At 52.1% G+C, this 26535-nt stretch overlaps 2 protein-coding genes across 2 annotated transcripts; one reads left to right on the forward strand and one right to left on the reverse strand.

The window, feature by feature from the left end:
- Positions 1 to 6859: 6859 nt before the first annotated feature.
- On the forward strand, positions 6860 to 11318 carry METTL27 (methyltransferase like 27). The gene is given in 7 exon segments (XM_043914967.1): positions 6860 to 6916; positions 7216 to 7336; positions 7859 to 7987; positions 8201 to 8336; positions 8690 to 8782; positions 10925 to 11054; positions 11056 to 11318. Coding segments are annotated over 6 exon segments (846 nt in total). The 5' UTR covers positions 6860 to 6916; positions 7216 to 7219; the 3' UTR covers positions 11297 to 11318.
- Positions 11319 to 12206: 888 nt separating this feature from the next.
- CLDN4 (claudin 4) lies at positions 12207 to 13929 on the reverse strand. The gene has a single exon (XM_043914969.1). The coding sequence runs from the start codon at positions 13661 to 13663 to the stop codon at positions 13034 to 13036; it is 630 nt and encodes a 209-aa protein (XP_043770904.1). The 5' UTR covers positions 13664 to 13929; the 3' UTR covers positions 12207 to 13033.
- Between the last annotated feature and the right edge of the window lie 12606 nt (positions 13930 to 26535).

Below are 26535 nucleotides of genomic sequence, written 5' to 3' on the forward strand. Positions count from 1 at the left end.
TTAGTTGCTTCACTACTTTCCATTTCTATGTGGAAATTCGTTTCTACACATCTGATGGGCGTTGTCATGACCACCTGGCCACCAAGCCAGGATTCAGCGCTCTCACTGCCACCGCGGGATTTCAGTCTCTGGCTAGGAACCAGAAACCCTGCCTCAAGCCGCTACGGGCCGAGGCCACCAGAGATCATTACTACCCCCTCCTCACCCCCAAACTGTTTTTCTGTTACCTGACCCTTTTCTCCAGTGGTGTCCATGGCCCCGGGAAAGATCGTTTTGGGCAAAGGCTCTAGAAACTTGAGATGGAACGATCAAAGGAGACAAAAATGTGTTGTCAGAGAAAAGGCCTCCCCGCCCGAGGCTAAACAGGGGAAGGAATAGAGTGGGTTATGGGGAGAGAAGTCCGTAAGGCCTGGGGTCCATGCCTGGGTGGGGAGGGAGCAGAGTGGTGTCCAGAGACCACCAGCTCCGCCCCCTACAATGTCTCACATGGCAGGTCTCTTGTTCCAGCAGGAGTCTTAGATACAGGCACCCACAAACTGTGCAGGACAACACTGAGGGGCTACAAGGGCAGATGGGACAAACAGCCCCCACCAGGGACCCTCCCCCCCAACCAGGGCTTCTCCTAGAACAACCCAAAGCCACCCTCTGGTGGTCCAACCAAACTGCCTTTATTGGAGCCATCCACCTTACGTGAAGGGTCAATGACAATGACATTCCATCATAGTGCCCATCCACCCCCAGTCAAAAGTAGTCCTGGACATGCAGGGGGTGGGTGAGCAGATCCGGGACAGGAGAGGACACCCCACCCTCACCACCGACCACCAGAACAGGGCAGAGTGGGGGCTACGTCTGACTCATCTCTGTGACTGCCTCCAGTGCCCTGCCCAGGACCTGGCAAACAGAAGGTGCACAATAAATATTTATGGGCCTAAATGGCACGTGAGGCTGAAGAGATGGGGCCCAGGTGTCACCTGGTTGATCTAGCCGCTATCTCCGACCCACCTCCCCCCACACTCAGTGATGATTCAGGGGTGGTCATGTGACCCATTCTGGCCAATAGGATGATGCAGGAGTCATGGGGTGGGGCTTCTAAGAAAGCTTTTGTGACAGAATAAACTCAGCTGGCCTAGCTTTGTGCCCTTTCCCCTTTGTCCTATTGGGAGGTGTAGCTGCTGCAACAGAGATGAGGACAAAGGCCTCCCTACAAAAGGAGGCAGAGAGAGAAGGGGACAAAAACCAGGGTCCCTGACGGTGTAACTGAGCCCCAGACCAAGCTTTTCAGTCTCAGCTTCCTGTCTGAGACCTGTAAATCCCTCTCTCTTTAAGCCACAAGTACACAAGTGAAGTGAAGGGAAATGAAAGTCACTCAGTCGTGTCCGACGATTTGCGACCCCATGGACAGTAGTCCGTGGAATTCTCCAGGCCAGAATACTAGAGCAGGTAGCCGTACCCTTCTCCAGGGGATCTTCCCAACCCAGGGATCGAACCCAGGTCTCCCGCATTGCAGGCGGATTCTTTACCAGCTGAGCCACCCAGGGGTCTATTATTTGCAGCAGGTTCACATGTTCTCGGTACAGCTCTAGGCTAAGATAGGTCAGGGCTGGGATCTTGGCTAATGTCAGTGAAAGTAAAAGTGCTAGTCACTCAGCTGTGTCCGATTCTTTGTGACCCCATGGACTGTAGCCCACCAGGCTCCTTTGTCCATGGAATTCTCCAGGCAAGAATATTGGAGTGGGTTGCTATTTCCTTCTCCAGGGGATCTTCCCCACTCAGGGATTGAACCTGGGTCTTCTGCAATGGAGGCAGCCTCTTTACCGACTGAGCCCTGAGGGAAGCCTGGTGTCAGGGTGTTACCAAACCAAACTTGGATTTGCTGGCCCACATGAAGCAAAGCCAAGGTACCGACACAGGGCTGTGGTGAAGGAAAGTATAGCATTTATTGTAGAGCCCACCAAGAATGGGCGGCTTGTGCTCAGAAGACCCAGACTCCCTGGTAGCTTTCGGGGAAGGGTCCTCAAAGGCAACACTTGGGGAGAGGGCTGCGGAGTGCATGACTTTCTTCTGATTGGCTGGTGAGGTGGTGTTCCAGGAATGTCATCAAGCTCCATCCTGAACCTCCCCGTTTCCAACTGACCGATCTGCAATCTACCTTTTGGTCTCAACATGGAGTCACCATCCTCCACCTGGGTGGGGGCCTTAGTTCCTGCAAAACAGCTGCTCCAAGATACGTGCCAGATGGTTACATACGTCCCTTAAAGAGGAACTAGGACTCTGTTTTATAGCTGACTTATTGTCATTATTTTCTCGCTTAACTGCTTTTCCTTTGTTTCACGTTCCCTCATTTCCCTAGTTAGTAATGCTTGTGCCTGCTCTTTGGAACTCAGGGCAGCCCTAGGAGACTAAAGCCATTTTCTATAAACAGGAACCTGGCAACACAGAGAGGCTTTTGTACTCAGGAGGGTTTCATTCCCTGCTTTTCTTTGATACTCCTCAATCCTGAGGGGAATGGGTGTGAGACAAGAATGAGAACAACATTTTGGATAGAGGTTAATCATAAACTTGGCAGGGGAACTCTGTTTCAGGGGAGGAAGAAATTTTCCTCTACCCTCCTGGCTGACCTAAGATTTAAATTGACATGAGATTAACAAGAGAAAATCAAACAGAAGTTTAATAACATGTAATGGTGGCTCCAGTGGTAAAGACTCTGCCTCCCAAGGCAGGAGCCGTGAGTTTGATCCCTGGGTGGGGAGGGTCCCCTAGAGAAGGAAATGGCAACCCACTCCAGTTTTCTTGCCTGGGAAATCCCATGGACAGAGGAGCCTGGCGGGCTACAGTCCATGGGGTAGCAAAGAGTCAGACGTCACTGAGTGACTAAACAACAACATTCATGGAACAGACCCCAGGAAAACTGAGTAACTCAATGAATTGGCTGAAACACTCACTTTAAATACCATCATCAGCTAAAGATAAAGGAGGATGTTGGGATAGGGGTCTGAAATTTCACAAAGGAAGAAGGCAGGACTTTCTTGGTGGTCCAGTGATTAAGAATCTGCTTCTCAATGCAGAGGACTTGGGTTGGATCCCTGGTTGGGAAATGAAAATCCTGAATGCTGAGGGGCAATTAAGCCTATGAGCCACAACTGGACAGCCCATGCACCATAACAAAAAATCTACAAAAAGGGTGTGCTACATAAAGATCCCAACACAGCCAAATAAATAAACAAGCATTTTAAGAAAAAAGGAAGAAGGCCACAGATATCACAGAAAAGTACACGTTTGGTAAACAAATGTTTGCTGGGCCAGGCAGAGACAATGGGCAGAGAGAGGACTCTGATCTCTAGGCACTTCCTGGAATTTCCCCCCACCACACCTAGCTCACATTCTTTGCAGATATCTATGGCGATAGCTCTATCTAAATATTTTAGGCAGTTAGGGGGAAGGTCAAAGTTTCTTTTTTTTTTTTTTTTTGCTACATCAAGAGGCATGTGAGATCTTAGTTTCCCAACCAGAGATCAAATCTGTGTCCCTGCTGTGGAAACATGATGTCTTAACCACTGGATCACCAGCGCAGTCCCCAAGTTTCTTTCTGAGTCTTAATAAAACCTTGCTCCTCAGATTGGGGTTTAAATCCACATCCCAGGACTCAAACTCAGCCAGAAACCATTGTCTTTTAGTTGAGTTCACACTCCTGGTCTCAGGACCTAATAAAGCTCAGGTTCTTTATGTCTAATTGCAGAAAGAATTCAGGGAGAGACAAAGTGATAGGTAAGAAGTGAATTTATTGGGCTGACCAAAAAGTACCTTCTGTTTTTTAAATAAAAATAAATGACATATTTTTTGTTTTCACCAAGAGCTTTATTGAACAGTGTATTCACCATTTTGTTCCACTACCTTCTGTCATTTTTCAGGCAACTACATCATTTCATCTTCCCAAAACTTTTTTATCTTTTTGAGAAAAAAAAACTGTTCCAGGTTACTCTTACAGTCTTTCAGGGAATTGAAATTTTTTCCATTAACAGAATTTTGTAGGGACTTCCCTGGTGGTCCAGTGGTTAAGACTTTGCTTTCCAGTGTAGGGGCTGCGGGTTCAATCCTGGCTGAGGAGCTAAGATCCTACATGTCTCATGACCAAAAAAAAAAAACAATATTGTAACAAACTCAATAAAGACTTTTAAAAAATTTTAAGATAATTTTGTAAAGACTAAAATAAATGGACATCCAAAGGTGCAATGTTTGGCAAATACGGCAGATGAATCAGAACTTACCAGCCAAAATGTAATGGTTTTTGCCTGGTCATCAAAGAAACATGTGGTCTTGCCTTATCCTAATGGAAGATTATGTTTTCTATTGACTAATTCTGGATGTTTTTCACTGAGTGCTGCTTTCAATCGGTCTGAGAGCAGTACTTGTTGAAAGTAATCGCTTGATTTTTCCAGAAGGAGCTCCCTTCCACTCCCAACATATATACATCATCCCCTTCTTTGAATGAAGACTGGGCTTTGGTATGGTTGGTGGTGGTTCATTTCACTTGCCCCACAATCTCTTCCATCCACATTATTATACAGTATCCACTTTTCATTGCCCATCATAATTTGCTTTAAAAACAGAAGGTTTTCATTATGTTTCAGTAGAGAATCACATGTGGAAATATGGTCAAGAAAGTATTTTTCTTTCAAGCAACTTATGTGGAACCCAAACATCTAAGTGATTAACACAACCAAGCTGGTACAAATGATTTTCAAAGCTTAATTTGGATATTTTGAGTATGCTATCTCCCATATGGTATAATTTTGATTGTTCTCAATATCTCAACTGATTGCTATTAACTTAAACCAGTCTACCTGACTATGGAGCATCACCCAGCAAAAAAAAATCTCTAACACGAAACTTCACCATCACTTTTGACACGTTTGATTGGTCACAACATCTTCTCCATACACTGCATAAATCTTTTTTTTTTTTTGCATGTCAATTGTATTTTTATACTTCTTGAAATAATAAAGCATTATATGAAGAAAATGTGACTTTTTTCTTCCATCTTCAATATTAAAATGGCTACACAAAAATTCACCAATTTTGATGTTTTTTTAATACACACTGATACAGCAGCTGTCACAGTCTAACAAAACTGTTTCATATGACGTTAAAGACAACTAAGCACTATTCTGGAAAAAAATGAACAAACCTTCTGGCCAACCCAACATGTAGAGAGAAACACACTCCACAGAGTTTGCCATTTCAGAAGGCAAGAGGCCCTGACACATGGGGTGGTTAGTTTTTATGGGCTAGGTAACTTCATAGGCTAAACAGTGGGAAGATTATTCCAACTATTTGGATAAGGGGAGGAGATTTCCAGGAATCGGGCCACTGTCCATTTTTGGCCTTTTATGGTCAGCCTCAGACCTGTCATCTCATTGGTGGGTGTGTCACATAGTGTATGCTAATGGATTACACAGTTCATTGTGGGTTCATGTCCCATCTGAAGCACAGCTGGGTTCAAGTCCCCTGTGAGGCACACTGGGTTTGAGGATAAGGTGGTTGGATGGCATCACCAACTCAATGGACGTGAGTTGGAGCAAACTCCGGGAGATGGTGAAGGATAGGAAAGCCTGGTGTGCTGCAGTCTACGGGGTCACAAAGAGTTGGACACAACTGAGCAACTGAACAACAACAATGAATTACAATGAGCGTGGAATGAGCCTCAAGGTCTGCTGGAAGTTGAATCTTCTGCCGTCTTAGACCTAGTGGGTTCTAACCAGTTTGTCATACCCTCAACAGCTATGTCATTCTTTTAAAAGTTGTGCCCTGCCCCCTTTCCCTTCTGTTTCATTAGGGAAAGACAAATACCATATGACATCACTTGTATGTGGAATCTAAAATATGACATCAATGAACTTATCTACAAAACAGAAATAGACATGCAGAACAGACTTGTGGTTGCCAAGGCAGAGGTTGGGATTTGCAGATGCAATCTATTCTATATAGAATGGATGAACAACAAGGTCCTACTGTATAGTACAGGGAACTATATTCAATATCCTTTGGTGAACTATAATGAAAAAGAATATGAAAAAGAGCATATGTATATTATTATTGTTTAGTCACTAAGTCGTGTCCAACTCCTGTGACCCCTTGGACTGTAGCTTGCCAGGCTCCTCTGTCCATGGGATTTCCCAGGCAAGAATATTAGAGTGGGTTGCCATTTCTTTCATATATATTTATATATTTATTTATTTATTTTTCATGTTACAGTGCAATGCAGGTTGGTAGATAGGGCACTGCCCCTCACAATCTAGGGCCCAGATTCCTCCATCTACAGACTCAGTCTTCTCTGGTGCTTGGAGCCTGCTCCATAGCCAGAGATTGTGGGTTCATGTCCCATCTGAAGCACAACTGGGTTCGAGTCCCAATCTGAGTTGTTTGGCTTCAGCAGCGTTAGACACATTTTAAGTGCTCAACAGTCATTTGAACAGCGTGTATTATAAAACAATGCCATCATCAGTTCTACTGGGCAGCCTCTCATGAATCTTGGTGACTATTCTAAAAATGAAGGCTGATCCTACGTCCCTCTTTGTCCCGCTGGAATTCTAAGGCTCCTACAGCCTAAAAGCTGATGCTTTGGGGAAGCATAAAGGACGTCAGGAGCCGGGAGGAAAAAGAAATATTCCTCCACCGGGATACCTTTCAAAGCGTCTCTGAAGATTCTGGGATCTTTCCAGGCTGAAGGCGTTCCCAAGAACTTTGAATTCATTGGTTGGTGGTGGAGGGACGGGTTGCCAGTGCTTTGCTCTGATTGGGCATTTTCTCTTAGCGGAAAACCAATCATTGAGCGAGATGGGGGCGGGGCCAGGCTCTCAGTACAGGCCCCGCCCAGAGTTCCGGAGCCCACCCACCTCCCCGGCGGGTCAGATTGGCGGTGAGTTCTGACCACCTAGGTCTTAAGGGCCCTTCTACCCTGGAATCCCTCTCACCAAGGCCGACTGGGAGACGAGGGCAGGTCCTCCCCCTGCTCCTCACCGCGGGAAACACCCCTTCCGCAGCCCTGAGCCCCCAGGTGTCCAGCCTCGCACTCTCTGTGCTCAGGGTTCCCTCCTGTGAAATGGGATTGCATTGTTCCCCGGGCAGAGGCGCGCAGAGGCCGCCTCCTGACAGCCTCCTCTGCTCCGCACGAGGGTGGGAGGGGGTTAGAGCTTGAGGTGGGCCATGTCCCCACAGCAGGATGGCGGAGGGCAGGAGCCTGTCCGAGGTGCGTGCGCTGGTTGGGGCTTCGCATGGCATCACTGATCTGGCCCGCAAGCTTCACTTCTATGACCAATGGGCTCCGAACTATGACCAGGTAAACCGGCCAGGTCCTCACCTCTGCCCTCCTCCGCTCATCTGGCCTCAATTTTCCTGTCTGTAAGGCCGGAATAGTAAGCCTAGCATCATCCCAGGGAGATGAATGTGAGAGTGAAGTAAGACCTGGGTGCAACCTCCAGTCCTGTCTGCTCTCCATCCAACTCTTCTTCAGCCCAACCACAGTGGCCCTGCCCTCTGACCCTCTTCCAGATTGGCAGCCCCTAGAGATCGGGGGCCAAGACCTCCTCACCCAGGTACAGGAGTCCAGGCAGAGAAGCTGCCTGGAAGAGGTGCCGTGAGGGGTCACAATGAACTAAGCAGAGAGCGATGCCAAGGCCCACAGAAAAGGCCCGTTGGCAGAGGAAAGCACCTCACACCTGGGTCTCCCCTCACTGTAGTTCCACCAGATCCTGGGCCCCCAGCACACACATACAGCTTGGCTTGGCTGGCTCTACCCCACAAGAAGGGCCCCTAAATGCCGGAGCGTGGGGTGGCGGTTGGCTCAGCATTCTGTCCCCAGGATGTGGCTGCCCTGCAGTACTGCGCTCCGCGCCTCGCAGTCGACTGCCTCAGCCAAGCCCTTCCGGGTCCACCCCACGCTGCCCTGATCCTGGACGTGGCCTGTGGTACTGGCCTCGTGGCTGCAGAGGTGAGGCCACCCCAGACCCCCCTACCCTCCCGTCAGCCCCTACTTGCTCAAAATTCCTACTACCCCAGTCCCAGATCCCCGCTCGCCTGCTCAGACTCACTGTTTCCAGACACTGGGACCACATTCACCGTGGGGCCCCCTGTCCTCCCCGAGGTGCGGGGACCCACCTGGGAGGTGGCAGGTGGGAACTGTGAGTGGGTCCCCCCACCCCAGCTGCAGGCTCGGGGCTTCCGCCAGCTGCATGGGGTGGATGGAAGCCCAGGGATGTTGGATCAGGCCAGGGCCCGCGGCCTCTACCAGTGCCTCAGCCTCTGCACCCTGGGCCAGGAGCCACTACCCAGTGCTGAAGGTACTTCCCCTCCCACCTTGACAGCCCAAGGCCCACCCTCTGACAGAGCCCCTTCCTTTTGCCAAGACGCCATCCCCCTTGCCTAGCCCTCCCCAACCCCCCCCCCAACACACACACACACTCCGAGCCCCTCAATCTCTCACTGAGATGCTTTCCCTGAAACTTCCATCCCATGACCTGATCTCAGTCCAGGACTGGGCCACAGCTGCCATATGGCCCAGGGGATCATGGTCCTGCAGACCCCAGCAGCAGGCCTGGTCCCTCCCCAGTCCCCACCATGAACACCGTCCTCCAGGGTGGTCTGAGGCCACACTGAAGACAAACCACCACACCATGTCCGCATCCCCACACAGGGACCTTCGACGCGGTGCTGATGGTGGGTGCCCTCAGTGATGGCCAGGTGCCCTGCAGCGCGATACCTGAGCTCCTGCGAGTTACCAAGTCAGGTGAGAAGCAGCCCGTCCAACCACACCCACGCACACCTTCCCTTCTCCACATGCACAGACACAAGCCTCAGAACCCCTCAGGCCAAGCGAGGTGTGGGGTGTGCCTGGGGTCACACAGTCTAGCATCTCAGCCACCAGCTTCCAGCCCAGGCTCGGCCTCAGCTGCTACCATCAACAGACCCAGGTAGTCAGCTTGCCTCTCAGCCACTGGGAAACTGGAAATAGCTCCACTCCTTTTTGGCCTCTGTATCCTCACCAATAAGCAGAGTGGCACCGTCCCTTCCCCACAAGCGTTGCAGTGAGAATTGGGTGAAGTAGTGTCTATCAGTTGGAGAAGGAAATGGCAACCCACTCCAGTGTTCTTGCCTGGAGAATCCCAGGGACGGGGGAGCCTGGTGGGCTGCCGTCTATAGGGTCGCACAGAGTCGGACACGACTGAAGTGACTTAGCAGCAGCAGCAGCAGCCGCAGCGTCTATCAGGGCTTCCCTGGTGGCTCAAACTGAGACAAAAGAATCTGCCTGCAATGCGGGAGACCTGGGTTCGATCCCTGGATCGGGACAATCCTCTGGAGAAGGGAATAACTAACTACCTACTCCAGTATTCTTGCCTGGAGAATTCCATAGACAGAGGAGCTTGGCAGGCTATAGTCCATGGAATCGCAACGAGTTGGACACGACTGAATGACTTTCACTTGCTCACTCAGTGTCTATAAGGCCTGTATTTCAATCCTGGCACATAGTAGGGGCTCAGTTCAGTTCCCTCATCTTCCAGCTTCCCCACTAACTCAGGGCCAGCCATTAGAGGTGTCTCTTTCACTTTCGCAGCCCCAGTTTCCTTATCTGTGAAATGGAGCTGATAGATATAAGCACTTTTCTATAAACTCCACACACGGGGCTGGTGTGCAGGTGGGGATTGTGGTTACTGTGTTCCTACTGTGTGCCTTACCCCATGGGAGCCTCTGGACTGGGGAGAAGGTATACACGCACCCCACACACCCTGGGAAGGGGCCAGGGGAAAAAGACCAGGCCGGAGGTGGGCCCCAGGAATGTGGGTGTTCAGTCCTCCAAGAATTCAGGGAAGCGAGGCATCTCCCACTTCTGGCATGTGGGGGTGACACGCAGGCTCACAGTCCAAGTGAAGTCCCAGGCAGAAAGGAGAGTGGTGAAGTATGAGGACTGTGAGGTTCAGACCCGGTCGAAGCACAGGATCTGGAAGCCCTGAAGGTGCCCCATCCCAGCAAGACCTCATCTACTCCTGCCCCGCTTCACTGCCCTCAGGGCCCAGCAGGGGCTGTGGTTAAGTCAGGGCAGGTCCGGACAGGCTTCACCCTCAGGGAACCACAGAGGCTGACGGATGCAAGGACATTGTGTTGGGGTCAGAGAGAGAGGTAGTGATCAGGCTCAGAGGGACAGGAAACTTCCATCACCTGAATCAGTAAGGAAACCAGGCCACCTCGCCCAGCCTGGGCTTGCCAGACCCCTCAGCTGGCCAGTCTGCCTGCCCACAGGTCATAGGCTCTCCTGCTTCAGAGCCTTTCCTCTACAAAGCACCCCCCTCCCCCAGTAGCACCCTGCTTCTCCTTACCTCCTCCTCCAGGAAGCCTTCCAGACCCCTGTCTCTTCTGAGTATATTTGAGCCCGTGCTGAGCACACAGTAGGTGCCTAGAGAAGACCTGGAGGGACGAGGTCACTCATTCATTCAGCCAGCGCTTACTGAGTGTGCTGGGCTTCCTGTGAGACAGGGTAATCTTCCTCGCGTTGCAAGCTGGGAAACTGAGAGGTCAAGAGGTGAAGGGACTTGCTCTAGGTCCAAAGCCCGTTAGCGTTCAGACCCAGCCACACCCTCCAGCAGACAGACTGGGTGAGCAGGGAGAAGGTAGGCCCCTCTGTCAAGGGGATTCAGCCAAGAATTCCCAGCGGAAAGGATGCTTGAGCCTTGAAGAGTGCATAGGAGGCCATCAAGCTGGAGGAGCAGAGGCTATATGCCTGAGGGAGGGGTCAGCGAGCCCCAGAGGCTTGGAGATGGGAAACAGCTGGCCTGGGTTCAAAGCTGGGAGGACTTCCGCCTGTGAGGATGTGAGTGGGAAGGGGACCAACTTCCCTGTCCCCCCACTCACCTGCTCCTCTCCCACCCCTCCCCAGGTGGGCTGGTTTGTCTGACCACCAGGACCAACCCATCCAACCTTCGATACAAAGAGGCGCTGGAGGCCACCCTGGACAGGCTGGAGCAGGCTGGGGCATGGGAACGCCTGGTGGCCCGGCCTGTAGACCGGTGGGAACTGGCCACCTCCGAGCTCGAGGTGGGGCCTGGCACCTCCGACAGCGACGGCTTCATCTCAGGCATCATCTATCTGTACCGGAAGCAGGCGGCAGCCCAGGCTGCGGGAGGGAGGCCTGGTGCCTAGGCCCCAGCTGGCCTCCGACTCTCCTGTGGCCTCAGCCAGGCTCCTCTGCTTTGCCTGTAAAATGAAGCCAGTGAGTCACCCCTGCCCCCAGGAGAGTTGTGCCTATTAAATGAGACCCAAAGTGGACATCAGAACTCTGGTGCTGTGGTTTTCTCATCCGGAGACAGAGGGATGAAACAGGACAAAGAGGGCCGCCACCCCCGGCTGTCCCTGGGCCTTGGCACGCTAGGGCCACAGATGCGACTCCGAGACTCCTCCCAGGGTGGAGGGCCCTCTCCCTCTAACCCGCAGATCAGGAACCCGTGCTCACACATCCTGCCAAACACTTTCACGTGTCCTGGGTTCGGTTTCCTCATCTCTAAAGGGATCGGAATGCGGAGCAGAGAATCTCAGGGCGTCGCTTGGAGGCTGCCCCAGAGCCCAGCAGGTGAAAGGGCCTGGGTGACTAGTCAGCACCAGCACTGGTGGGGATGTGCCCAGGGCTGATGATAACTCCTCCACACAGGAGCCACGGGAAGGCTTCACGGAGCAGGAGGCGTGGAGCCGGGCCTTCAGGACTAACAGGGTTCAGAGGGTGGAGGAGGGAAAAAAGACATTCCAGGCTGAGGGCAGGGACTGCCTGAGTACAGGCTGGGAGAAACGATCTGGGGGGTGAGCCGATCTGTGGGGTGAGCCGACCAGCCTGGCTGCCCAGACAAACCTGGAACAAAAGTGGGAGGGGGCAGGTGGCCCATCCCCCAGGGCTGGCTGTTCTCTGTCCTCCCTTCTAGGGTCCCCAGCACTTCACGAGGATCCAGGGCTTTACACTGACAAACAGAGGGCTTGAGCAAGGTGGCTACAAAGGTCAGGGCCAGTTTCCATGTCTCACAGTTCCCCAATATCAGTTTTGTTAAGTCTTCCCATCCCAGCCACTCCTTGGGGGTCCTGCCCCTTACCAACCCCCTGCCCAGGCCTCCAACCCCGCGCGCCACCCCCGCCCCACCCCATGTCCACAACTGAAATCAGATCAATAGAGAGAATTCCTGTGCACAGGTCCCATTTATTGTAGAAAATAATAGCAATTACCGTGACAAATAGCTTAAATTACAAAACAGAAACCACGTAGGAGGCAGGGGAGAGCCCCAGGACTTCCTGGGATGAGGGCCGGAGAAAGAGTGATCCCCCTGCCCTCTCCAGGCTGCCAACGACCTTGGCAGGGGCGGAGGATCCAGAGGTGACCAGGGTCAAGGGGCCGGGGGCCCTGGTCGGGGGGCTGGAAGGGGTGCAGGCAGCCTGGGCCACCTCTATGGCCTCCTCCCTCACCACTACCCAAACCAGTTTGTAGCACCTCCGCCCCTCCCCCCTAAACCTGTCCGTCCACTCTGCAACTAAGCTCCAAGGGCAGGTAGGTGAGCAAGGCGGCCATACTCATGGCCCCGGGTTTCTATGGGCAAGACCCAGCCTAAGTGCTCACTGGCCCAGCCAGAGAATGCTGGCAGAGGGGAGCAGGGAGGACGGAAGAAGGGGGACAGTGGTCAACGCAGGCCCTGTGGTCCACTGAGCACCCACAAAGAGACAGAGCCCAAGCAGAGTCAGGGCTGAACTGTTCTGGCCAGCAGGAGCCAGCCCCCTGTATCCACAGCCATTCGGAGGAGGGTGGCCCAGGAGTCTCTTTCTATTCCTCCTTGCTGGTGTCGGAGATGGCCTTGAGAAAGTGTCCAAGAGGGCCAGGAGGCTCTGGGGGCTGCTGACCCGGTCCCCTGCCACCCATGGCCAGGCCATCCGCCCAGGGTCACAGATTGCAGTGAGCTCAGTCCATGGAGAAACAAAGAGGAAAGGAAAAAAAAAAAAGAGTCAACAGTAGGCCTTAGACGTAGTTGCTGGCTGGGGCGGAGCGGGCGGCGGAGTACTTAGCGGAGTAGGGCTTGTCGTTGCGGGGCGGGCAGTTGAAGCAGAGCAGGGCCCCCCCAAGCATCAGCAAGCCAGCGGCGGCCCAGCCCACGTAGAGCGAGGCCCCCATCTCCCGCTTCTGGCCCGAAGCCACCAGAGGGTTGTAGAAGTCGCGGATGATGTTGTTAGCCGTCCAGGATACGGGCACCATCACCAGCAGACCGGCCAGCAGGAACACCACGCCGGCCACAATCATGATCTTGGCCTTGGAGCTCTCATCATCCACGCAGTTGGTGCACTTGCCGCCCACCACCGACAACAGCACGCCAAACACGGCCAGGATGATACAGATGACGATGAGGGCGCGGGCCGCCTGCAGGTCCTGCGGCAGCGCCAGCAGCGAGTCGTACACCTTGCACTGCATCTGGCCGGTGCTCTGCACCACGCAGTTCATCCACAGGCCCTCCCAGATGGTCTGCGACGTGACGATGTTGCTGCCGATGAAGGCCGTCACGCGCCACATGGGCAGCGCGCAGCTCAGGATGGCGCCCAGCCAGCCCAGCACGGCCAGCGCGATGCCCATTACCTGCAGCCCCATGGAAGCCATGGCTCAGCGTCTGCGAGGAGGCGGGGCGCGTCTGGCACCTGGAAAGGCGCTGAGGATCCGGCCCTGGAGGCTGTAGGAGTCCAAGAGCCGCGGACGGCTACTGCGCAGCAAGGCCTTTCACCGGGAGGGAGTCCGGAGGCAAAGCCAGTTGGAGCCGCTTCAGGCGTCTCTCCCGAGAGAGTCCGAGGCACAAACCCAGCGAGTGTGACCCGACCAGCTTCCTTCCTGCCCAACTGCAGCCACAGGCTCGCGGGCTCAAGACTGGAGCGGTTATATGGTGCTCCGCGGGAGGGGCGGAGGCCGAGGGAGGGGTTTCAGTCCCTGGAGCCGCCCCCTGACCAGTTCCTCTAGATTCCTGAGCCTGCCAACAAAGGGACTTTCAGGTCCCAGCCCTGGGCCCCTGAGTCACGATCCAGTCTCGGAGGAAACTGCCCTTTCCCCCTGCCCCCAGGGCCCTGCTGAGGTCACCCAGGAGACAGACACTGAGTCACAGCCTCCAAAGCACCTGGACATCCCTGAGGGGCCGGAGGAGGAGTCAGGCCCAGCCGAGTCTGGGGGCCTGAAGAGAAGGGTCCCCGCGTCCCAGGGCTCCCTCATTCCAGGCTTGGATGGATGGACAGGGTGGGAGTGGGGGATTGTGTGACCACACTCAGGGAGAGGGTCTGAGGATAGAGTCCTAGAACTGCCGAAGAGCAGCCCCACCTTGATTACTGTTGGCAGAGTCTGTATCAGCTTCATCACTGGCCTGATAACTATTAATAGCTAAGAGTCTCACCAGCCACCATCCTCACCTGAGGTCTAGACATTGGCCTGGTGAGGGCCAGTTTTAAGGAGCAAGGGGCTGGGGTGGGGGGCTCGGACTCCTGGATCCCTCACCTGCCCTCCTCCTCTCTCACCACCATCACCTGGGTTCCCAACCCTGCGGAGGATGGGTGTTGGAGGTGACACCTTTTTGGCCAAAGAGAGAAGGAAGCCTGCTCCACCATACCCTCCCAGGCTCAGCAGTTTCAGCCAGTTGCTGCTGGAGCTCAGTTGGCTTGGCCAGAACTAGGTGGTGGGGGAAGTCAGCAAGAGAAAGCCATGGGTCAGACCGTGGGGACTTCAGCCCAACAAACAGGTGTTTACTTAGGGAAGATACACAGAGCGGTCCTCCGATAAAGCCAGAATGGGAGCAAAGTCCCACGAGACTTCGAAGGGGAGGGTTAAATCAGATGGAGTTGGAGGTGGGGTTGCCGGGGAGGGGGCCTGATTGGGAGGGGGAGCTGCCTGGCACAACTCCAGGGAGCACTGAATTCTTCGGTTGTGCAGCAGAGGACTCTGAGGACAGAAATCTCCACGGAGGGGACCCCTGGAGTTGGGCAAGGCAGCCGGACTAGGCGAAGGAGAACAGAGAGAGGGAACAGTGAGGACAAAGGTGCCCGAGGTGGGGAAATGCAGCTAGTTCTGGGAACCAGAACGGATTCAGAGGAATCCAGTCCGACCAGAGACAGGGGGAGTGGGGGAGGGGCCGGAGCGATGAGCCAGAAATCTCTGCCTCAGGCACCGCGGAGCCCTGGGCTGTGTACAGAGGCAGTGGATGGGGGCTGAGTGGCTCTCTGGGGGACTTCTCCGGTGGTCCAGTGGTTAAGACATCGCTTCCCAACACAGGGGGTGCCTGTTCAATCCCTGGTCAGGGAGCTAAGGCCCCACATGCCTCCTGGGCCAAAAAACCAAAACATGAAACAGAAGCAGTATTGTAACAAATTCAATAAAGACCATTTAAAATGGTCCACATTAAAAAAATCAATGAATAAATAAAAGAAGGGGGAGTCTCTGAAAACAGAATGAAGATGAGAGCAGGCAGAGGACCAGGAAGGGCCTGATTCAGGGCAGAGGACTTTGGGAACCTAAAGAAGCAGCCATTATGGGGGTGAGAGAGAGTGGCCGGGCTCATCCTGGCTGGATCAAGGGAACCCCACGTGATCCACGAGCTGCAGAGCTCCCCACATGCTGGGGAGCTCATCCCAGGGGCCAGGGCTCCCGTGAGTCCCCGAGCCCCCAGCATCGTCCAGCCCCATGCCTGACGCCCTGGGGCGGTGGCTGGGTGTCTAATCCGACCCAGACAGTGTTCCTTGAGCTTCCTGAAAGAGAACTTGCGTGACTTGGGTGGAAACCTTCTGTTAGCTATCTGAAGCATGCTCATGGCCCGTGGAACCACAGGCCTGGCGGGGATCATCTAGATGGAGAAGCTGAAGTCCTGTACTGTGGTGGACTGTAAACACTTTGGTCTCCCCTACAAGGCCGAGGGCTCCAGGGGCCATCAGCACGCTTCAGATAACTCACAGAAGGCTTCCACCCAAGTCACGCAAACTCTCTTTCAGGAAGCTCAAGGAACACTGTCTGGGTCGGATTAGATACCCAGCCACCGACCCAGGGCATCAGGCCTGGGGCTGGACGATGCTGGGGGCTCCTAAGGATATTCAACCTCAGAGCTCAGTGCCCGGTTTGACACGTACTGGGTGCTCAGTAAGGCAGGAGGCATTGTTCCGGTTCCCCTCCCCCACCCCACTCCCAAGCACACACAGCAACACAAACAGGGATGGTTTCTGCCAGGACCACGCCTTCCTGGCATTTTCCTTACAAGGCTTTGAGGAACAGCACGCAAATAGGCTGTGGACTGAGCAACAGAGATAACTACCTTTTGAGATGCACGATAAGTACTTCTCTGGGATGACCTCATCACAGCCTGCCCATCCATGAGCTGGGCAAGGACTCTTACTGCCTCTCCACAGACGGGTAAACTGAGGCCCAGAGAGGGCTGGGGAGGGGGAGGGCTTGCCCAACATGGGGCAGGCCGATTATCCCAGCCCTTCTGTAAGGTTTCTGCCTACAGTGAATTGGCCAGATGGCCAGACCTTCATTCACCCCACGATGGCCCCCGCCAACTTCCGGCCCTTGTTCTGGGACACTGTCAGCTGGCACTTGGAGAAGCAGGAGTTGGGGTGGGGAAGAACACAGGCCCTAGAATTTTCTACGTGCGGCCCAACAGAAGTGACAAAGAAGCTGTCCTTCCCTACCCAGCTCAGCCAAGCACATCAGAGGTGGGGGAGGGGCTGAGAGCTAGAGGGGTGGACAGCTGCAGGAGAACCCCAAGCAGAGGACAAGCCCACGGCAGGGGGTGTGGGGGGTGTGGGGGGATGGGTAGGGGGAGTCTGCGGGGCAGCTCAGGCAGAGCTGGAGGTGCCCAGGTATGAAAGAGAATCAGGAGCCGGTCCTGGGGGAGCCATGAACCCTCTGCACGTGAGTGGAGCTGGAGAGATATTTGTTGATGCTTCATTTATGCCAGGAGACACTGGCTGGGTCCCTCCCAGGAAAAAGAAAAACACCAGTGAAGCCAGAACACTTCTGCTACACCCACTCCGGCTCCCCAAGCCTGGTCCTCCCAACAGCTTAGACAACCTTTCACTGTGACACTTTAATAATGTGTCTGCCATTCATCACTTTTGCTTTTGAGGCTGGGAAGGCAGGGTTAGCACTTACTTCTTTTTCTTTCTCCCAACAGACACTAACTTTATGCCAATAGAATTGTGTCTTACACTTGTTGAGTCACTAAGTCGTGTCCGACTCTTTTGTGACCCCATGCACTGTAGCCCACCAGGCTCCTCTGTCCATGGGATTTTCCAGGCAAGAATACTGGAGTGAGTGGCCATATCTTTCTTAAGGGGATCTTACCCAGGGATCAAACCTGGGTCTCCTGCCTTGGCAGGCGGGTTCTTTACCACTGAGCCACCACATGCTGGGTTTTTTTAATCTATGATAACCCTCTTTCCCAACCAGATCATCTCACCCATCCCCGCCCATAACCTCTCACCAGCCCTGTGACCTCGGGGGAAGCCAGCCCCACATCTGAGCATCACCTCTCTTTGAAAACTGAAGGCATTAGCACCTCTCCCAGATATGAAATAAGATGAGGATATGAAAATGCTTTGTGAGCTGAAAAGCTTGAGGAGGAAAGAGCCAAGTTCGTGTCCCAAACCAACAGCCCCTCAGCTCTGGTTCCACTAGGACTTCTCAGACCAGGGTCTCCAGGGCCCCAGGGGCTCAGCCAAATGTTTGATCACAACACACACACACACAGTGCCCGTGCCCATGCCCAGCTCCCTGGGTGTCCCTGGGAAAGGGACAGATAAAGTGTCTCATCCAACCCTGAGGCGCCCTGCTGCCTTCTGAACCTTCTTTGTTCCTCCCTGGCCTGTGCGGGTCCACCAGACCCCTGACAGGCATCCTGAAGAATCTCTGAGGGTTGAGTAGACCCAGGTCCCGGCCCCTTCACTAATCTTCTGGGACCTGGAACTCCAAAGCCAGTAAATCGGTGTCAGCTTAAAATTATAGACTCCACGCTTCGAATGCAAGGGGTGCAGTTTCCATCCCTGGTCAGGGAACTAAGTTCCCACATGCTGTGCGGCGCAGCCAAGAAAATATAAAAAAAGAAAAAGTTTATTCTTCCCCTACCAGACATAACGTTTTGATCAGTATAAAACCAAATGGCTTTTTTGAAGGAAAAAAGAAGCAGTTTCACTCTCAGCTGGAAAGTTAGTCTAGCTGAAAGTTGGTTCTAAACGACTTGTTTTTGCAGGAGTTTATTAACTTCTCTGCCCACGGACACAAGTTAAGATCCTGTTGTTTTTTAACCACAGACAATGTCATTAAGTTAAAAATTCGTTTAAGTTTCAGTAAATAATCTGCAAAGGGGCGTCCTAATTTCCTGTGAGTGTAAAGATTGTGTCACTGAGTCACTTGTGAGCCATCTCCCTGGATTGTCCCGGTAGCAGTATCTCTTAGATGCCCTCAGCAAACGGGTGTTCACGTCCAGACCCGGGCCGGTGTGTGCTGGCCACCTCTTGATGGCTCTAGCAACGATGGGGATTTCAGCAGGAAGACCCAGCGGTGGCTGGGAGGGCTGGGTCCCCAGCTGGTACTTCCAGAATCTGGAGTAGAACGTGGTGTCTTCACTGCTCTCATCTAAGACGACCCCAGCCCTCCCTCGGTTGAGTCCCAGCTCTGTCACTACCGATTCTGTGATACTGGGCAATAGATTCAAACTCGCTCAACCAATTTTCTCATCCGGGCAAGGAAGATGATAGCATGTCCCTCTGAGACTCTAGGAGGCTCCGTGAAAACATGGAATCAAGGCCCGCTTAGTCCACTGAGATTCTGGCTGCCCTGACAAGGGTCTAGCGGGCCCAGCCCAGGCCCTAGAAAGCCATGGGCTCTGGGCTCAGAAGTGGAGGCCAGGCCATCGGTTGAACGGGTAGCCCTTCCGCGTGAGGCCTGGCAGCCCACACTGGTGGCCGTCCTCCCTAGCTGGCCCAGGAGGGGATAATGACAGGCCTGGTTGCACAAGAGGCCCAGCTGCCCAGCCTGGCCGGACTGGCTGAGCCAGTGCTGCCCCCAGGCTGGGCCCCACGTGTGTAGAGGGAGAAGGCGGGGGTGGGGTGGCATCTCCAAGGAGGAGAAGCAAGACCTCGCTGCTGGTTACAGTCCCACAGTCCAGGCAAGGCAGGCAGTTCCCAGGACAGGATGGAAGGATGAGGGGTGCGGTGGGGGTGGAGGTGGGTTTAGAGAGAGAGAGAGAGAGAGAGAGCACGCAGGCCAGGCGGGGCTGAGTAGGGGTTGCAGATGCTCTGAATGGACTTGGTTAGAGAGAGGGGCTCAGATGGGGGGAAGGGTTCTGTGAAGGGGAGGAGACTGAAAGAGTGAAAATGAGTTTTTAATTGTTTTTTGACCCCATGGACTGTAGCCCGCCAGGCTCCTCTGTCCATGGGATTCCCCAGGCAAGAATACTGCAGTGGATTGCCATTTTCTCCTCCCCACCCAGGGATGTAACCTGCCCCCCCTGCATCTCCTGCCTTGGCAGGTAGATTCTTTACCACTAAGCCACCAGTTTTTAATTACTTTCCATTAAATTAGTCCTCCCGAGTTGAGCTTCTGCCTGGCAGTTTTAAAGGGCCTATATTTATGCAAGACTGGAGCCATCCCCACCGTCCCACCCTGCTGTCTGCTCTTCACAAGCCGTCCCCTACTTCTCAGAGGGGTCCATCACAGGGACAGGAGAACTCCTTCCCTCCCACCCCACCCCATCCCTCCCTCCTGCTCCCCCACCTCACTTCAGAGCAACCCCTGTCTCCTGGTTGTAAGATTTCCACTTTCCAGAGGCAGAGGAAGAAGAGGACCTAAAGGCCAGGGGATCCCTGAGGACCCAATAACCCTTTGGAGGCATCAGTCCTGCCCAGTCCATACCTGCCCCGCCTCGACCCCCAGCCAGAGAATCCTCCTTCCAACCAGGTCTCTCTTCCCACTGGTCAGCAAGGTAGTAGGCTACGTGCCTTAGTATTATGACAAGTTATCATATCTCACTACAAAACCATGCAGGGCATTTCAGAGATGAGAAAACTAAGGCTCAGAGAACTCATGGGACATTCCAGGGCCACAAAAATATTGAGAACAGTGGGGAACTGAGCTGGTGCCTGACCCTGAGGTCAATGGATATGAATTTGAGCAAACTCTGGGAGATGGTGAAGGACAGGGAAGCCTGTCCTTCAGGGTGTGCTGAAGGTGTGAAGCAGGGTGTGCTGCAGTCCATGAGGTCACAGAGTCGGACACAACCAAGCATGTCAACAACAACTGACCTTGAGACCCCCTGATCTACACAGACAATTCCCTAGCCCAGAGAAGCCACTCTGTGTGGTCTCTGGAGGAGTCACAGTCAGCAGCATCTTGAGGCCCCAGGCAGACTTCCTGGAGGAGGGAGAAGGGGAGAGGAGAGCTGTGAAAGGCGAGTAAAAGCATGGAAGTCTATGGAAAGGAGAGAGTTCTCTAAAAAGAGGATCAGGGGAGATTGGGGGGGTGCCTTCTGGGGGGATTGTGGAGTCTGGAAGGCAAGTTGGGCTCATCAGGAAAAACCACTAGTACCCAGCTCAAAGCTTGGAGGCCCAGGGGAGTCATGGACAGGCAAGGGCAGGCCCAGCTAGCTGTGACTTCTTTTTTTTTTTTAGCTGTGACTTCTTAACTGGATGGGAAGAGATATGGATGGAGCCTTAGGCCATTAGGGGACATCTTGACCCCAAAGCAGCCCTGCTGGCCCCAGGTCAAGACAGACCAAGCTCTCTAGTGGACAGAGCAAGGAGCTGGGGTCACCTTGGCTCACTTCCTCTTCATCCCTCCAGTGGAGACCTCTGGAACATGAAATGAGAACTCCATGGAGACCCCAGAGGATCCTGGAACCTAGCACGTTTTCCCTCCCAGCAGCCTGGGCAGCTTACACCTGATGACTCCGCCTTACAGAAAAGCTATCTCTGCTTCCATAACACACCAAGAGGAAGAGAGAAACCAGTAGGCCAACCAGGGTACTCCCAGGTAGGTAGCCAGTGAGTCAGTGGTGACAAGCCAGGGACCAAACCAGAAGTCTAAGGATCACGAGTGGCACTCCAGCCCCAGGTGACTCAGAGATTGTATTAATTACGCTCCCCTCCTGGCGAGAAGGCTCCCAGGCCTGGCCTTCGGGCCCCTCCAGCCTTTCTCCTGTTCGAGTGCCTCCAGGCATGGATGGGGGAGACACCACCCACAGGGCCTGACCCCTGGCTCTCTTGGGGCCTAGCTCATCAGCCAGAGGGTTCCAGGTGCACCCTCTGACCTAGCCCTCATTCTCTGCTGGCTCCCAGTTCTGGATCAGTCTAGCCCTGGGGAAGGGTGCAACCGGCCCTGACCTGCCCCATCAGCTGGGAGCAGCCACGCTTGTGGTTAGTTTGAACTTTTTTTCCCTTTCAACGTGCTTTTTATAGCAGGGCTTAACCTGCATGGTTTGAGCTTCTGTCCTGGGCCTGAGAGCTCACGCAAGGCCCTCGGTCCCACCCTCCCTTCTCTGCCTGTCCACTCCCTGCCTCCCTTCAATGATGCTGAGGGACTGCAGGTGCCCGGGGGGGCTGGCCAGCTGCCATTGGCTTGGTGTCCCTGCCCCTCAGCATCACCCCACAGCTGTCCACCCCCAGGGCCCACTCAGACCACACACATTGGCATGAAGCTGCCCCCACACACGCAGGTGTACACCAAGGGTCTCATGTGTTTATTTTCTTTTAACCGAGCTTCATTCCAGTTCTTTGCCAGGCTGGCTGACATTTCTTCGGTATGAAGCAAATGTTGTCAACCTCAGATCTTCCTGCAGCTTCATCTCTGATCAGGGAAACTCAACATCCCAGGACATGGAGAAAAATGCTTCTTGAATCCTAAGTCAAGGCCAAGCCCTGGTTGCCCTGGAAATCTCCAAGCTCCAGTGTGGGTGGCCCCTTCAGGGCCTGGGGCTCAGTGACCTCCCGGCCACACCCAGGCATCAGAAATCACTGGCCAGGAACCCTACAGTCATCAACTAAAAGGTGAATCCTGTGAACAGTGCCGGATGCACAGTAGGTGCACACAGTAGGGACTTTCTCTGACCTGACAGGGCACACTCTCAAGTCACGCACACCCCATAGTCATTGCTTCCCAGTGGAGGAATCTCTCCCACATCCATTCTTCCTGTCCCCAGTCCAGAACACCAACTCCAGCTCTTCTTGACCTTGGCCTTTCCCTCAAGGTCAAGCCCAGGGGGACCTTGACTATTCTTCCACCCCACCCCAGTCCCAAGCCTGACCTATTGCTGCTGGCAATGGGGAAGGGGAGAGAGCAAAGGCAAACTGATGTGGCAATAATCACTCACACACACTCACACCAGCCATTGTTTCCTCATCCTCCTCGCTGGCCTCCCACAGGTTTCACCCTCCATACCCGCTTGCTCACAACCCCAACTCACCCACAGAAGTCTAACCCAGGCACCAACATCCTTCCCCTGTACTAAAGTCTGGCCCAGCCTCCTACTCCATATTCATATCCTAAATCATATCTGTATACACCAGGCTTCCCTGCTGATGGTGAGGTGGACCCCGCCATCCCATGTAACTCTGTGGCCCAGGATCTCCCTCTGGGATAAATCTGGTACAAAATGACCCGCCTGGCTCTTTCCCTTCTCTGTGCTCTGGACAGTCTGGGGAGCTCAGGCCTCATTATCTTATTATTCATTAATAATGTATTATTATTAATAATATATTATACAATAGTATCTATATTATTAATAATAATAGCTACCTGAATGTTCACAGCAGCATGATTCCAATAGCCAAACGGGAAACAACCCAAGTGACCATCAGAGGATGAACTGATCAACCAATGGGCAATATTCATTCATTGGAATTATTTTTCAGCCATAAAAAGGAATGAAGTGCTGATATATGCTACAACGTGGATGAACCTTGAAAACACGCTAAATGCAAGTGTCAGACAGAAAGGTCACATAGTGCATGATTCTGTTTACATGAAACATTTAGAATAGGCCTTAGGAAGCATCACTACAAACAAAGCTAGTGGAGGTGATGGAATTCCAGTTGAGCTATTTCAAATCCTGAAAGATGATGCTGTGAAAGTGCTGCACTCAGTATGCCAGCAAATTTGGAAAACTCAGCAGTGGCCACAGGACTGGAAAAGGTCAGTTTTCATTCCAATCCCAGAGAAAGGCAATGCCAAAGAATGCTCAAACTACCACACAATTGCACTCATCTCACACGCTAGTAAAGCGATGCTTAAAATTCTCCAAGCCAGGCTTCAGCAATACATGAACCATGAACTTCCAGATGTTCAAGCTGGTTTTAGAAAAGGCAGAGGAACCAGAAATCAAATTGCCAACGTTCGCTGGATCATCGAAAAAGCAAGAGAGTTCCAGAAAAACATCTATTTCTGCTTTATTGACTATGCCAAAACCTTTGACTGTGTGGATCACAATAAACTGTGGAAAATTCTGAAAGAGATGGGAATACCAAACCACCTGACCTGCCTCTTGAGAAATCTGTATGCAGGTTAGGAAACAACAGTTAGAACTGGACATGGAACAACGGACTGGTTCCAAATAGGAAAAGGAGTACGTCAGGGCTGTATATTGTCACCCTACTTATTTAACTTATATGCAGAATACATCATGAGAAACGCTGGGCTGGAAGAAGTACAAGCTGGAATCAAGATTGCCGGGAGAAATATCAATAACCTCAGATATGCAGATGACACCACCCTTATGGCAGAAAGTGAAGAGGAACTAAAGAGCCTCTTGATGAAAGTGAAAGAGGAGAGTGAAAAAGTTGGCTTAAAGCTCAACATTCAGAAAACTAAGATCATGGCTTCTGGTCCCATCACTTCATGGCAAATAGATGGGGAAACAATGGAAACAGTGGCTGACTTTATTTTTCTGGGCTCCAAAATCACTGTAGATGGTGATTGCAGCCATGAAATTAAAGACACTTACTCCTTGGAAGGGAAGTTATGACCAACCTAGACAGCATATTAAAAAGCAGAGACATTACTTTGCCAACAAAGGTCTGTCTAGTCAAGGCTATGGTTTTTTCTACTGGTCATGTATGGATGTGAAAGTTGGACTATAAAGAAAGCTGAAAAAAAAAAAAGAAAGCTGAGCACTGAAGAATTGATGCTTTTGAACTGTGGTGTTGGAAAAGACTCTTGAGAGTCCCTTGGACTGCAAGGAGATCCAAACAGTCCATCCTAAAGGAGATCAGTCCTTGGTGTTCATTGGAAGGACTGATGTTGAAGCTGAAACTCCAGTACTTTAGCCACCTGATTTGAAGAGCTAACTCATTGGAAAAGACCTTGATGCTGGGAAAGATTGAGGGCAGGAGGAGAAGGGGACAACAGAGGACCAGATGGTTGGATGGCATCACCAACTCAATGGACATGGGTTTGGGTGGACTCTGGGAGTTGGTGATGGCCAGGGAGGCCTGGTGTGCTGCGGTTCATGGGGTCGCAAAGAGTCAGACATGACTGAGCAACTGAACTGAACTGACAAAGACAGCAAATAGATGAGTGACTTAGGGCTGGAGAGGACGTGGGGTAGGGTCATAGAGGGTACAGGGTTGCTCTTCACTATGATGAAAATGTTCTAAAACTGACTGTGGTTATGGTTGCATAACTCTGAATAGACTAAAAGCCATTTTGTTCGTTATACACTTTAAGTGATTGGATTGTATAGTATGTGAATCATTGGGTTGGCCAAAATGTTCATTCAGTTAGTGAACTATTGTCGCTCTCTTGCTAAACTGTGTCCAACTCTTTTCCACCAAGTTTTCCTGTCCTTCAGTATCTCCTGGAGTTTGCTCAAACTTATGTCCACTGAGTCAGTGATGCCATCCAGCCATCTCATTCTCTCTCACCCCCTTCTCCTCTTGCCTTCAATCTTTCCCAGCATCAGGGTCTTTTCCAATGAGTTGGCTCTTCCCATCAGGTGGCCAAAGTATTGGACCTTCAACTTCAGCATCAGTCTTTCCAATGAATATTCAAGGTAGATTTCCTTTAGGACTGATTGGTCTGATCTCCTTGCTGTCCAAGGGACTCTCAAGAGTCTTCTCCAGCACCACAGTTTTACATTGCTCAATAAAGTTCTTGGTGAAAATGAAAATTATGTTTTTTTTTTAATATGTATTATTTATTTATTTGGCTGCACCAGGTCTCAGTTGAGGCACACGGGATATAGTTCCTCGACCAGGGATTTAACCCGGGCCCCCTGCATTGGGAGCTCAGAGTTTTAGTCACCACACCACCAGGGAAGTCCCCAAAAATATGTCTTTTATTTTTACTTAAAACCAAATTGAACTTTTTGGCCAACCCAACATATCAGTAGAGCTGCTCCAAAAATAATAATGTTAACTTGTCAAATGCCTATCAAGTGCCAGGAAGGCCCCACACAACCTCTGTTACCCTGCACAACCCTGTGATGGATAATAGGAATGGATTTCTGCCCCAACGAAGCCAAATTCATGTGAGTTTTCTTTTTTTAATTCACTTAACTGGCTGTTCCAAAAAGTTTTCCTTTGTCCATTTTTAAAAAATATTTTGCTTTTGTTTATTTGGTTATTCTGTGTCTTAGTTGCAGCACGTGGGATCTTTAGTTGCAGCATGTGAACTCTTAGTTTCAGCATGTAGGATCTAGTTCCTGATTAGATATGGAACCCAGGTCACCCTGCATTGGGGGCAGAGTCTTAGCCTCTGAACCACCAGGGAAGTCCCCTCTTTTCTATTTTTGATGATTGGTGTCCTTAACATGCGTGAGTGCACAATGGAATTGCATTTTGCATTTTTATTTTTCTTTATGTATTTGCTAAAAGTAGCAAAGCAAGGACCTGGAGATATATACTGAAACAATCTCCTTTGAAGAATTCAACACAAGTAGAAGATAAATATTTAAAGAGTAAAGAGGAGCGTTTAAAACTGTGGATCAGTAAGTCATTTCTAAATTAAACAAAATTGGAATTGAAGAATACATAGGTTTCCAATTGGCTGCTGCTGTTTTTCTTTGAAAAATAAACATTGAAAAAGGGGAGGGAGGGGGATGTCGTCCCAGTCTACTAAAGTGGAAATAAAAACTTAGAGCATTTAAAGTGACTTCCACCAGGTCACACAGCTCGTGGAGGCAGGATTTGAACCCAGAACTGTCTGAAACCACAGCAGTGTATGTAACCACTGCAATAAGCATTAAGACTGCTCAAGTTTGTTTATTTTCAAGATGTGACTGAACCCAGAGCTTGCTCGAGCTGGAGAGAAACTCAGAAACTGTCAGGCCCTGTCTTCAAGGGTTGCCAGCCCCACTGTGGACACGCAGGAGCGGTCAGATGGTGCAGGCCTGGGGTAAAGAGTAGGGGGAGGATAGTGGAAATTCAGGGTGCCTGTCCTAGGCAACGTCCCTTCCCCCACCCCCTGTCCAGAATGAGCTGGGACGCCCAGCCAGGAGACAGAGGCCCTGGACGTGG

The sequence above is a fragment of the Cervus elaphus genome, chromosome 10 (genome assembly GCF_910594005.1).
Source record: "Cervus elaphus chromosome 10, mCerEla1.1, whole genome shotgun sequence".
In the NCBI taxonomy this organism is placed as follows: Eukaryota; Metazoa; Chordata; class Mammalia; order Artiodactyla; family Cervidae; genus Cervus; species Cervus elaphus.

Excerpts from the sequence above, each read along its gene's own strand:
- CLDN4 (XM_043914969.1), bottom strand. The coding sequence starts at position 13,663 with ATGGCTTCCATGGGGCTGCAGGTAATGGGCATCGCGCTGGCCGTGCTG.